Below are 13,065 nucleotides of genomic sequence, written 5' to 3'. Positions count from 1 at the left end.
CCACCCTGGATTTTGTGCCTGCATAAACTTCCACGAGTTCGTTTTATGCTGCACCTAACGGGACTAAATTCATTAAGAGCGCTAAACAGCTATACTGAACAGTGGAAACAGTGCCTGCGCGCTACACCTGTTTGAATTGGATGGTGATGACCGTGTGAGACCGACTGCTCACCACTGGTGGCATTGATGGCAGTCGTAGCTGTTGTTCTCGTCTTCTTCCCTTGTTCCACCAACCTCTCGATCTGTGCGTAATTATCTACAAGGCACCAGCTTCAAACCGTCCACATAAAAACCTTGCTGCTGGTCTTCTCTAATCTTGAGCCCGCCAGGCTTCCTGGTTTTAGAGAGTGAGTCTGTTACCTGGGGAGAGACATCGGTAGTCAAATTTTTTTACTAAAATAAGAAAAAAATTGCGACACTTAGTAAGGATAGAACAAAAATTAAGATAGACTGCGGCTGAGCACGGGGTAGTTACTCTGGCTTCACCGTGTTCAGAAACTCATTCCCAGAGAGTCCCACTTTCCAGGTAAACTTAATCTACATGGAGAGCTCACATGTGTAGACTTAAGACGCTTGCACAATTCAGGATACAGGCGCTGTTTCCCTCTGCTTCTGTTACCGTCATTGGATGAGGAGTTTAACAAAGCTTATTCCGTGAGCTGCTAAAACTAATGAAGTTTGTTCTCCTGAGTATTCATTTTTTTCCTATCATCTCTCCCGCCCATTGCATCAAATTTGTCTGAAACTGGCCACATGGCTCAAAACCAGCGAGGAGCAAGGTACAGGGGAAAGGAGTTCACAAACAAGTGGCAAACTGTATAAACCTTAGAAGGAAAGCTAAAAACTCCACCCTCTGAGACACAGACCACCTTCAAAATCCCCTCCCAGCTTAAGAGAAACAGATTCCCCGTTTTCAATTAGTAATGAGTCCTGTGTCTGCCGACACAGGAGACAAACAAGAAGAGGAACACGGGGGCGGGGGCGGGGGGGAGGGGAGAAGTGAATAAACCCGCTAACTTTCTTCTTCACCCCTTTTTTCTTCAAAAAGGAGCAAAACACAGAAAGGAGAAAGAGGAAAAGTACTACAAGGGATGAAACAACTTAGCCAGCGGTACGGCAGAGCAGCCGGGTAGCTCAAGCAGCAAAAAGATGCTGTTAGGTCCAGACAGCACCCACACACTTCAGCCAACATGCCCAGAAGGATCACGTGAAGACAGCATAAAGGATGATTTTCAAATTACAGTAAGCAAAAAAGAAATAAATGTACACAGAAAACTACGATTTATTAATACTGAAACAAAGCGAGTTCGTTACCTGCTTGTTATAAATTTCCAGCATACTGCAAGCAATCTGTAAAGACAAGAAGTAACTCAAAGGTAAAACGCCTTTGAAAAAACCCCACAAACTTAATGGACTGTCATCCCACTGCAAAAATAACGCAGGTTGCACGGATCAAAACTTCCCTTCCTCCCAAGCCATTACATAAGCTTAATGCATGCAGGTATTTATCAGATCCATCCTGTTTCATCACAACTCTCTTTCTTCTCCAGCATTTCGTCAGCCTACCCTTACGTGCATAATCCTTACTGCTGCCTAGGCAGACTCCATCATGAGATGCGTTTCAATAAATCCTTTTACTTAGATACTAAGGTATTAAGCGTCTAGGCAGCATTGTAGAGAATTCAAGAACGGCAAATGTTAATTTTTGACAGCTGGGCAGGGTGGTTCAACCCGTATTTATTTTCAAGGCTATTAAGATAGAAAGAAAAAGCCAGTATTTCTGGTTTCTGAACTAACAGCTGTGGCCGTGTGTATGACCTGCGTAAGGGTACGTGTAACGTGAGAGCATCTGCTACGTTGCGGTGATCAGATGGTACGAGGGTCCCAGTGCCAGCAACCGGTGGGACCACAGGTCATGGGGCGAGTTAAGCGTCAGCAGCCGAAGTCAGGTCACGGGTGACCGGGGCCCGTCTGTCTGTGGTGTCAGCAAGTGGGGCGGTGAGGGTCTCAGTGCCAGCAGCTGGACTGGGGACCACAGTCACGGGGCACATGTGTCCAAGGTGCCAGCAAGGGGAGGGAGCAGGGTGGTTGTGCTGTCCCCTAGCCACATGGGCACGTGTAAATTGCTAGCAGACTTCAGGGTGGGCTAGCCAGCGAGTAGGAGGAAACCCCGTCTCTGGAAAGACTCAGCCAGAGGTGAGGGAGGGAGCCCAGGGCCCGGGCACAGAGGGTAGCTGGGCCGGAGGCTGTGCTGATCTTCTGGGGCTCTGCAAACGTGGGTGTGCGTGGGAACCTACAGAGTGACAGCGTGCCTCTGCTGTCACTCGTGAGCTTAAGTTGCAACAAGCCGGAGAGGAGGCTTTCGGTGAGTTGCCATAGTGCCAGGCGGGGGGTGTTAAAGGCATGGCCCCGCCTCTGGCAGCCTGCGTAGCCAGCCATGTTGTTGTCATGCCTGCGCGTGGTTCACGCTCAGCCTCGCTGCTGGCCTGACCTGCAAACGGGAAAGCAGCAGCCACATCCACGGGTCTGGGACAGAGACACCCCCAGGTCTGGGGTGCACCAGGCCGGGCTCCTGCGGCCAGGAGGGAGGAAGCCCTGGGTTAGCAGATTTGTAACATGCCTTCGCTGCTTGGCAGGCACTGGCCTCAAACGTTAAGCTTCGCAACAATAAACCCACTAACTTAAAAAAGAAACCTCTTCCGTAACAGTAAGGCTATGGCTAAGATTAAAAGGAACAATAAAGATCCAGGACATGAGTTTTTCCCTCTGTCCAAGAACTGTCTGTAATAGCAGTGCCTCGACTTCAAAGAGGGTTTTGCATTTCCACGTTGGTATGGCGAGCGAGATGGGAAGGAATGAGTTTTCACTCCTGTGTTTATCACAGGGGCGCACAGTGGATGATGCCAAAGGAAAACAGAAACCTGTTCGCAAATGGCATCCCTGCATCCTTTCTGCTGGCACAGAGCTGGGGAGGCTGGTTAGGGAAAACAAAGGGCTCTTTCTTACGGGAAGTAACACAGGAGTAAATCACAAGCAGCCTTCAGTAATCAGGGTGGCATTTTTGTAGACAGAAGGCACTACTGCACGGGAGCGAAGCTTTCTGCTTACAGCAGTGCTAGAATCCACTGGACTACAGGCGCAGAAGGATGCTGGTGGAGTGGGAGCATCCAGCAGCTACAAAAGCTGTACTGCAAGGCTAAAAACATCGCTCCTACTGTGTAGGAGAGGTACGGCACCCTAAAGCTTCTGAACACTATAAGGGCGTGCAGAAGAAAGCATGGATTTTCTTTACTGAGGTGCTGGAAAGACTTTCTCATGAATACCCTCTGCAAGAGTGAAGCTAGGAAGCATAACGGAGATTAAAGACCAGCTCACTTTATGGGAGGTAAAGGAAGATCAGTGTTTGAACAGTTGTTAAAAAAGGGGTCTACTAAAAACTAACATTTTTGGTTCTCATGTTAGGGATCCATTAACTACACCTGCGACAAATTATCATTTTAGGGTTTATCTGTAAATCGAGCTGTACTACATCAACTTTTTATTCAACGCTGTTTTATAGGATCCACTACGGCTCGTACTGTAAGTTGCTCCATATAGCCACAGTTTCTGGTTCCGCTGATTTGAAATTAACTGAGTCTTTTCAAGTACAACCTGGAAAGATCTTGGAAGTAAATGACACTTTGTGCCAATCCCACCTGGTACTGCTTGTTCTTGTCCCGATTCCGGGTGGCTTTGAAGAGCTCTTCGCACACAACGGGCACCAGGCCTCTGTTTGCACCGTACCCGATCATCGAATAGCTCTTCCCTCAGCCGGTCTGACCGTACGCCAGCAGAGTAGCATTATAACCTTGCCAGGCGTTCTCCAGCACTCCTTGACCAAGATCACGAGGGACCTCTCTCTCAAAAACGATCAAGTGCACCCTCTTCATAGATGAGCAAGCAAATGCATACGCAAGCACCGCTGTCCGGTAGGAGCGCCCCCACTAATAGTTTAAATTAGGAATCAAGATTTGCAAGCACGCTTGCAAGTAATACTGACTTCCAGGATGACAGAAACGTAGAAAAAATCCAGGTAACGCTTCAAACCCGTAAACTGATAAATGCCAGTCATTGGCATTACACTACACTGACATGACTGCTAATAATGGGAGACAAACAAACTGACCAGTCTACAACTGTGTATTAGCTAAGACTGCTTTTAGCTGGTTCTTTGAATAAAATCTTACCTGGCCTGCGTAACTGTTGCATGCGGCTGAGACGAGCATACCATTCTCGTCCTTTAGGAAGCTACTGTGAGACCAGTAGGCTAGATCAAAAGTAAAGGTTTTCCTGTGCCCTGGGTTCCTAGGGACATATACGCTTGTGCTGTTGGTGTTCATAGAAATCACACACCTGCTTCCTGCATCCTTCTCTCTCTCTCTCCCTGTATCAAAATTACAGTTGGTGTACCAAAATACAAGCAGTCAGTCATTCGCTAATAATTCATGCTTTAGTCTGGATTTAAACCAAGTTCAACAGCAATGCACACCACACCAATGACTGCTGCGGGATAAGCCCCCTCTTGAACCATGCCAGGTGATACACAGCCAAGGAGTAAGTGACCTGAACGAACGGACACATCAGTGACTGTAACTTGCGTTGCTCCCTCTATGTCACACCTTGGTCATCCGCACAGCACAGTGCATTGGAAAATGCATTTTATTTTAGGAACAGCTTTAATGCAAAAGGAACCACAGTACCTTTGGTACCAAGCATACCAAAGAGACTCATTGTCTTGACTGCTTTGGTGAAAAAAGCATTCCTGGAATGGAAAGCTGGAAGTTTTGCACAGAAGACAAAAGCACAAACAAAATAAGAAACAAATGCTATCTTATTACTGGAAATTCTGTTATTTCATAGTATTTTCAGATTGGCCTAGACTAATAGGTTACAAGCATTGCCGAACAACTCACGAGAAACTATGGATTGGCTTCTGCCTGCAGCTTGTTTCTTCCCCACCAGACATCAACAACTTAGTTGTTGATTAGTTACACGGGAACCGATGAAATTGCAGCAAATAAATTTGTTGCGCTGACAACCCTGAGAGTAGTCTTCCATGAGAGGAAGTTCTGACGGGGGATTAAACTACTTTGTTATCTGCGGCCTTGTTTGCACACTGGGCATGTTCTTGTAATATAATCTGTTAAAATTTTAAGCAAAGGACTGCCACCAGGTCCTTGGGGGAAGGCCTCCTCCCCGGTGCTCTCCTCAAATATTGATCGTCTCTTTCTGCCCCGACGTCCTGTCCTTACTGTAGTCCCGGCTGTGGCTGATTCCTCATTTGGCTGCGCAGGTGTTGGCTCATGAGTACCCGTTTTTCCTGGTTTAGCGTGTGCAGCTCTTCTTGTTCTTCTCCCAGCAGTATCAAGGATTTCCACTTTCCCACCCGAATGTATGTCTTCCTGCGTAGCGACAGATTCTGCGTCTGCCAAGAGATTTTGTGCCCCCTTCCTCGCACTTCTTCTAGGAGTGACAGGAAGTTTAAATCCTGTTGGAGGAAGCGATGGTTTAGACAGATCAAGGCCAGAATTTTCTGAAACTTCTGAGGAACTCATCTTTCTCCTTCTGCCTCTTTTAGTTGGCACAGGTAAGAGGAGTTGGTCACTAGGCTGCACCTCTTGATCCTTGACCATATTTAACGGAGGGTCTCCCACTTCCGTTTCACCTTCTTCACCTTCCCAGACTAAAGTAAAATTACTCTGAGATGTAAAAAGCTCTCCATCTCCCTCAGCCGCATCACATTCACCATCTTCATTATCAGGCAAATCACATGCAAACTGTTGCTCGATAGTATCATAGCTGTATTGAAGAGCGCCCGATGGCTGCAGTTCACTATATGGTGATGGTTCAGGTGCCTCCTCTGAGGTTTGTGCCTTAACCGCACTATCTTCAATAACCTGAAGTTAAAAAGTGTCTGTTAATGCACTATTAATTACCAAACAGACTAACTTCAAACTGAGGACAGTGAAATGCTGCTTCTCCTTTCAGATCACCACTGCATGTGAAGTTAGAAACCTACGATGGACTCCCTACTACAGATGAAAGTTAATGCGTTTAAGGGACAGAGAAGAGAGCATTCAGTGTATGCAATCCCATGCTCCATTTCTGATACTTCTGTTCACGACTAACGATTTGCCACCACCCGTGAGCAAAGGGAGCAGTTTTACAGTACAAGCTGTGTACACAACTGGCAGTAATCACCACACTGCAGTGCTTTCTGGACTGACTGCAGATCCACACAGAGTGACCGGCTCTGCATCTAACAGGCTAAAATACAGTTATGTCCCCAAAGTTTAACGTTTCAGTCACGACAGTTGTGACGGCAACAGGTAGTCAAAGTGGCCACGTATCACACGCGACAACTCAGCGCTGCACTTTAAGGAATCACTTGGATTGCATGAGACAGCACATACACTCTAAATACCTCCATCTCATGTTTTGTAGTTCCCTGTACCGAGCAATTATTCTTGCCTTCTAGATCCACATGAGATACTCAAGCTCTTACGTTGAGCACAAAAGTAGTATCTGTTACGTCTGCCAAGTGACTCAAACGGTCAAGCTAATTTAATCAATGTGTAAAGACCTTCGCCCAGCCCTCTAAGTTCTAGTGCTAGCCAACGATGGCAGAAGGAAGAAGCCACTCAACAGGAGTCTCCGTAGAATCTGCTCATTTTCTTGCCTCCTGCCTTGTCAAAAGTTGCTGAGCATCATAGTATAGCAACGTGTCATGCCTCAAAACTCAGTTCAAGAAATACTAGTCTCCATAAACTTTCCCTTTATGCTTACAAAGCTACGAACAAGAGAGCAGTAAGAAGTTTGTCCCAAATTCAGTGAAGGTAGACAAGCCAAAACCAGATGTTTACATACAAATCCGTAAGAACCAGTTACAACGAAAGCAGAAAAACCTTCACTGTACTGCTACCTGAATGACTGCAGAAGCTTTGTGACCGTCTCCTGTCCCTGCTCCCTTCTTCCCATCACAAATTTTCCACTTACTCCCTCCCATAAGTGATTTATGTATTCCCAAGTCTAGAAGCATCTTCTCTACAGCGTTGTCCTAAATCCCAAAGCTGAGACGAGCTAAAGAAGTGACTGCCTATTTAACTTCACTGGAAACCTGGAACGCTGAAAAGCGTTTTCTCTTCCTTAAGACCAACCAATTTGTGGTACGCCTACCTTTCACTTTGTGTTTCACTCCAACTACTGTTGATTCCTGTGAGTATAAGCCTACAGGAAATTGACAGTATGCTCTATATGGTACTTAGAGGACATCCACAAAGAATCCAGATAACTCACCAGCCCCAGTAGAAGAAAGAACAATGGGGGAAAACCTGGGACACCTGGAGAACCTCTAGTTCCAATTTTCAGTCCATGTCAACAAGCTTTTAACATTCGTATTTTGCAGAGTTTAGATGTTAAAAGAACGTGGTTTTACAAAAAAAAAAAAAAAAAAAAAAAAGAACAAAAGAAAAGAGTTTGAAGAAGCTGGAAATATCCCTTCCAACTTGTATGCACTACTAAAGTCTTTTAGTGTTCACGATGCCTGTAGCAGGGAACACGTAAATTAACCTGGCCACACTGCATTGTTGGCAAGAACTTCAGACAGGAGAGCGAGCCTCTTGTTACAATTGAGCAGCTCTTTGTATCAGGCAATAAAAGGTATAATAAAAACAGAGTATGGCAATTTGTTAGTACACGTACGGAAAGCTCATACGTGTAGATACTAGCACATGCCCCTGTTCTGCCCCTGATTTTGGAACGTCACGTCGGCAACTGCACCATGAGCTGAGTCAGGGAATCCAACTGACAGAGCAAAAGGAGGAGTAGAAGGGGGCAACTTTCAGAGGGACCAAATTCATTTGACAACTCGGCGAACACTGTCCCTGGTGCAAGGCAAGAAACAAAACCGAGAACTTTAGGGCTAGAGAACAGACAACAGTACAGCTCTCTTCATCAGGAGTCTCTTTTTACCATAATTCAAGTAAACCCAGCCTGGCAAAAAGAGAGACTGAAAGTAAATGCAGCTCATGACTTCTGTTGCTTTCAAAGATGTTGAATTCACAAAGCTTAACAAACCCAAGCAACTGGCTCAATCTATATTCCTTACCTTCCTGCCATACCACCGTTTGAAAAGGTATAGCGGGAAGCTCAACTACCAATTTGGAACAATCACAGCTCCTAACACCGCTTGAGGAAAAAACGCCAAGGTCACTGGCATTTATTATGAGCGGGTTCCTGCAGGCACCTGATGTTACAGAAGGTCTAACACAACCGTTTTTGACCAAATTCAAGTCCCCCGTTCTGATTTGCAATTCCAATTCTCAATAGAAGGAGGTTTTGGCAAGCTTAAAAACAAAACAAAACAAAACCTTAGTCAAATCACAGTCTATAAAGCCGTTAACGGTAAAAATCACTAACTACAGCCCAGCTTACCCCAGCAGTCCATTCTGCATTCGAGTTCTCTTCCCTGAAAGATACTCCACGTTCCTTTGCTCGTAGAGGAGGAGTAACTGATCGTCCCGGAGATGCAGAGGGAGTCGCTAGGGGTGTGGTGCGAAGGCTGGATCTGAGAATAGACCGAGGAGTAAACCCAGGAAAACCAGAAGCAGATGTGGCCAAAACTTTCGCTCTCTATGAAAAGAAATAAAAACATTTAATTTAAAACCAGTTAAATCTGCAAAACAGACGACTTCCCGTGTCAGAAGTGTTAGCTTAAATTACTAACTGAGTTTGGACCAGCAGGGAGGACAAAGTTTAGCCTCCGCACTGCTCTTTTTCCAAAGGTACGGAAATCTACATGAGAAAACCTCACGCTTTTCATGTGTCTTTTGGCTTCTGGGGCTTTTTTTAATGCCAGCATCAAATGGTATTTTTCAAATTAATTTCCCGAAGAAACAAGGATAGGGCATCTTGTTGTCTGCAATGTCATCTCCCACCCCAGGAAATTTTGCAGTTTCTACTCCCCTCTTCTAAAAGGCGTACAACTTCAAATGTTACCCCAGATACAGCGACTGAAACCCTGCCATGCGAAATGGCGATCAGCAAAGCAACAGCGATATAGCTTATTTTTTCACTAATTAATCAATCCGCGCACTAGACTGAATTAAGTGACGCTGCTGTAAAAACACCTACACATCTTCACCTAGAAGCGTTCAGGTCTGCTTACCTCAGCTCAAGAAAGATTTTACAGTATTGACAGGGTTTAAAAGGAGGAGGATGAAACTAGCTTAATGATACGGACAGTATTTGATAAGAAGAAAGAGGTTACGACTCAGAGAGATCACAACTGTGTTGTTCAGGTAGGCAACGGCAAAAAGGTCGGCACCAAGAAGATGATAGGCCCAACGTTACTTCCTTGCATGATAAGAGTTTGATGGCAGTGAATGGAAATACAGTTTAACACAAACAATCAGTAACTAAAATTACTGCAAAAAGCCATCACGGAATTTGACAGAGACTGATGCCACTTAGCTGACATCACTTAGTTGTCATTCACTTAACTGGATGAAGAAACTGAAGCATACACGTTCTTGCTTGTAGGTATGCAAGTCAAACTATAGAGAGGGATTGAGCACTTAAACAAGGAGATGGTTAAGCTGCAAATCGCATCTTTACGTACCTAAGCATATTGAAAAGTCCAATTTTAACTGACTTTGTTCCGTGCAATAAACACAAGTGTATTTCACAAAGCTATGGGACAACGTGCGTCCTGCAATTAACTTAGAACTAAACTTGCCCTCTTCAAGACTGTTCCCGACGTACTGCTTCCAAACGGACACTGTATACAAGAACCACACGCAGGCTGAAAACGTTCCACAATTCGCATCCAACGCTGCTTGTGTTAACTACTTGGGTGGTTTCATTTTCAACGACGTTTACAGGCTTTTGGTTTGGTTGGTTCTTAACTGATTCTTAAAAATACAAACCTTAACCACAAGAGGAGTCTCCTGTAAATTCAGCTCCGATGCTCTTGCAAAAGTCGTTTGTGAGACGGAACCATGCGTATTTGATTTCAGTGGGCTGGATGCCGTGAATGAAGTAGAAGCTCTGCATGGTGACTGCGCTGCAGAACATGAAGGAACCGGGTGAACCACCAAATCCAGCGATCTGTTAAGACACACAATTTAAAATATGAACATAAATAAAGAAATGAAAAAAAAAAAAAAAATCACGCTGCGTTCAAGAAATCTGAGGCAGAACAAAAACATTCCATGAACAAGAAATACAGGGGAACCCTCACTGGTGGGGTGATGTATCAGGCCCGTGAACAAGTTGCAGGCATTTTCTTTTTTTTCATGATTTCTTCACGTTTCCTACTTAGTTTCCTAAATCGCTGCCTCGGAGGCAAGAGTAATCCAATTTTAAGTTGCACTAGTGATGTAATTCTCACGGCAGAAGAAAATTTGTCTACGTTTCAGTGCTGGGACCACTTCAAGTTCTCCACTTAGTTGTGTCCCTAAGTTGACCTTGTCTTTAACAGATTGTCCTGGTTTCGGCAGGGATAGAGTTAATTTCCTTTCTAGTAGCTGGTATGGTGTTTTGGATTTAAGATGAGAACAAAGTTGATAACGCACCGATGTTTTAGTTGTTGCTAGGTAGTGCTTACACTAGCCAAGGACTTTTCAGCTTCCCATGCTCTACTGACTGAGAAGGCTGGAGGTGCACAAGAAGCTGGGAGGGGGCACAGCCAAACTGGCCAAAGGGACATTCCATACCATGTGACGTCATGCTCAGTACATAAACTGGGGAAAGCTGGCCGGGGGGGGGCCGCTGCTCGGGGACTGGCTGGGCATCGGTCGGCGGGTGGTGAGCAATTGTACTGTGCATCACTTGTTTTGTGTATTATTATTATTATCATATTATTATTATCATCATTTTATTTCAATTATTAAACTGTTTTTATCTCAACCCACGAGTTTTTCTAACTTGTGCTCTTCCAATTCTCTCCCCCATCCCACCGGGTGGGGGGGAGTGAGCGAGCGGCTGCGTGGTGCTCAGTTGCCGACTGAGATTAAACCACGACAGTCCTTTTTGGCGCCCAACGTGGGGCACGAAGGGTTTGAGATAATAACAGATTAACCGGAGTGTATTAAGGAACTTATATCTGTTAGTAGTTGTGGGTCACAATGTTGGTTTCTCTGTTCTCGATTTTAATTTGTATAATCTGCATCGCGCTCTTTTTCCTGCTGTACATGTTAAAGATTGGTGTTGGGTTTTGCAGTTTGCTGTGGTCTGCAGTGAATAGTAATGTTTCGCTTGTGAGGTTTGTTTTTAGAACATTGACCTTGACGTTAGTGTGGTATGTAAACTTCGCAATGAAGCCGTTACTGTACCATGGATACCATTTCGTGGAGACAACTAGCAATTGCAGTAACTTTTCTGAGAGTTTCTTTTCGGAGGAAATACAGAATGGCAGTGTCACTACCTTCTTCTATGATGTTTCCTCCTTCATTACAGTAACTTTTCAGTATTTTGAGCATCCTTGGGCAGTTAAGATACTTCTATTAATACTTCTTGGGAATATTGTTTCGGTTTTGTCTAAAGTTGGTAAGCAATTTAAGAATATCATCCAGAGATCTGCCCCAAGGCTGAATAATTATGAGTGGCAGGGTGTGTGGGACAAGATGGGCAAGTACCTAGGCCAATGGGCACCCCCAGTGTTTTGGAACTTCACCCCTGAGCAAATGCAGAATCCTGAAAAGTTAGTAGAATATTTGGAAAAAGTATGCTGTCACCCTGGCAACTCCAGAGAGATGCAGCTCATTGCAACGTGCTGGGGCCTGGCCCATGCCTACCGAGCCCTGTTCACTGATGGGTCCTGTCGTCTTGTGGGAAAGCATCGGAGGTGGAAAGCTGCTGTATGGAGTCCTATGCGACAAGTTGTAGAAACGGCTGAAGGAGAAGGTGAATCAAGCCAATTTGCAGAAGTAAAGGCCACCCAGCTGGCTTTAGACATTGCTGACCGAGAAAAGTGGCCAGTGCTCTCTCTCTACACTGACTCATGGATGGTGGCAAATGCCCTGTGGGGGTGGTTGCAGCAATGGAAGCAGAGCAACTGGCAGCGCAGAGGCAAACCCATCTGGGCTGCCGCATTGTGGCAAGATATTGCTGCCCGGGTGGAGAACCTGGTTGTAAAAGTCCGTCACGTAGATGCTCACGTACCCAAGAGTCGGGCCACTGAAGAACATCAAAACAACCAGCAGGTGGATCAGGCTGCTAAGATTGAAGTGGCTCAGGTGGATCTGGACTGGCAACATAAGGGTGAATTATTTCTAGCTCGGTGGGCCCATGACACCTCAGGTCACCAAGGAAGAGATGCAACATACAGATGGGCTCGTGATCGAGGGGTGGACTTGACCATGGACACTATAGCCCAGGTTATCCATGAATGCGAAACATGTGCTGCAATCAAGCAAGCCAAGCGGTTAAAGCCTCTGGTATGGAGGACGATGGTTGAAATATAAATATGGGGAGGCCTGGCAGATCGATTATTTCACACTCCCACAAACCCGCCAAGGCAAGCGCCACGTGCTTACAATGGTGGAGGCAACCACCGGATGGCTGGAAACATATCCCGTGCCCCATGCTACTGCCCGGAACACTATCCTGGGCCTTGAAAAGCAAGTCCTATGGCGACATGGCACCCCAGAAAGAATTGAGTCAGACAAGGGGACTCATTTCCGAAACAACCTCATAGGCACCTGGGCCAAAGAGCACGGCATTGAGTGGGTGTATCACATCCCCTATCATGCACCAGCTTCTGGGAAAATTGAACGATACAATGGACTGTTAAAGACTACGCTGAGAGCAATGGGTGGTGGGACGTTCAAACATTGGGATACGCATTTAGCAAAGGCCACCTGGTTAGTCAACACTCGGGGATCTGCCAATCGAGCAGGCCCTGCCCAGTCAGAACTTTTACGTACTGTAGATGGGAATAAAGTCCCTGTAGTGCACATAAAAAATATGCTGGGGAAGACAGTCTGGGTTATTCCTGCCTCGGGCAGAGGCAGACCCATCCGTGGG

The 13,065-nt window shown here is 45.7% G+C and overlaps 1 protein-coding gene across 2 annotated transcripts in view; it reads right to left on the bottom strand.

The window, feature by feature from the left end:
* Window positions 1-228: 228 nt before the first annotated feature.
* The window catches only part of LOC143173541 (protein ELYS-like), a 75,156-nt gene continuing 62,319 nt past the window's right edge, over window positions 229-13,065 (bottom strand). The window contains exons 34-37 of one of the 2 annotated variants that reach the window (XM_076363786.1): window positions 9,966-10,146; window positions 8,473-8,670; window positions 1,315-1,350; window positions 229-360 (exon numbers count right to left, since the gene is read on the bottom strand). In XM_076363786.1, the coding sequence (XP_076219901.1) occupies window positions 253-360; window positions 1,315-1,350; window positions 8,473-8,670; window positions 9,966-10,146 (523 nt within the window). In that variant the 3' untranslated portion in view covers window positions 229-252. Of the gene's footprint in view, window positions 361-1,314; window positions 1,351-4,852; window positions 5,937-8,472; window positions 8,671-9,965; window positions 10,147-13,065 lie in introns of those variants that run through there. The other variant, XM_076363785.1, reaches the window with a different exon arrangement.

This window comes from Aptenodytes patagonicus, unplaced genomic scaffold, assembly GCF_965638725.1.
Source record: "Aptenodytes patagonicus unplaced genomic scaffold, bAptPat1.pri.cur scaffold_116, whole genome shotgun sequence".
In the NCBI taxonomy this organism is placed as follows: domain Eukaryota; kingdom Metazoa; phylum Chordata; class Aves; order Sphenisciformes; family Spheniscidae; genus Aptenodytes; species Aptenodytes patagonicus.
Note: the sequence above shows the minus strand (reverse complement) of the source record. Positions and strands in the feature narration are given on the sequence as shown.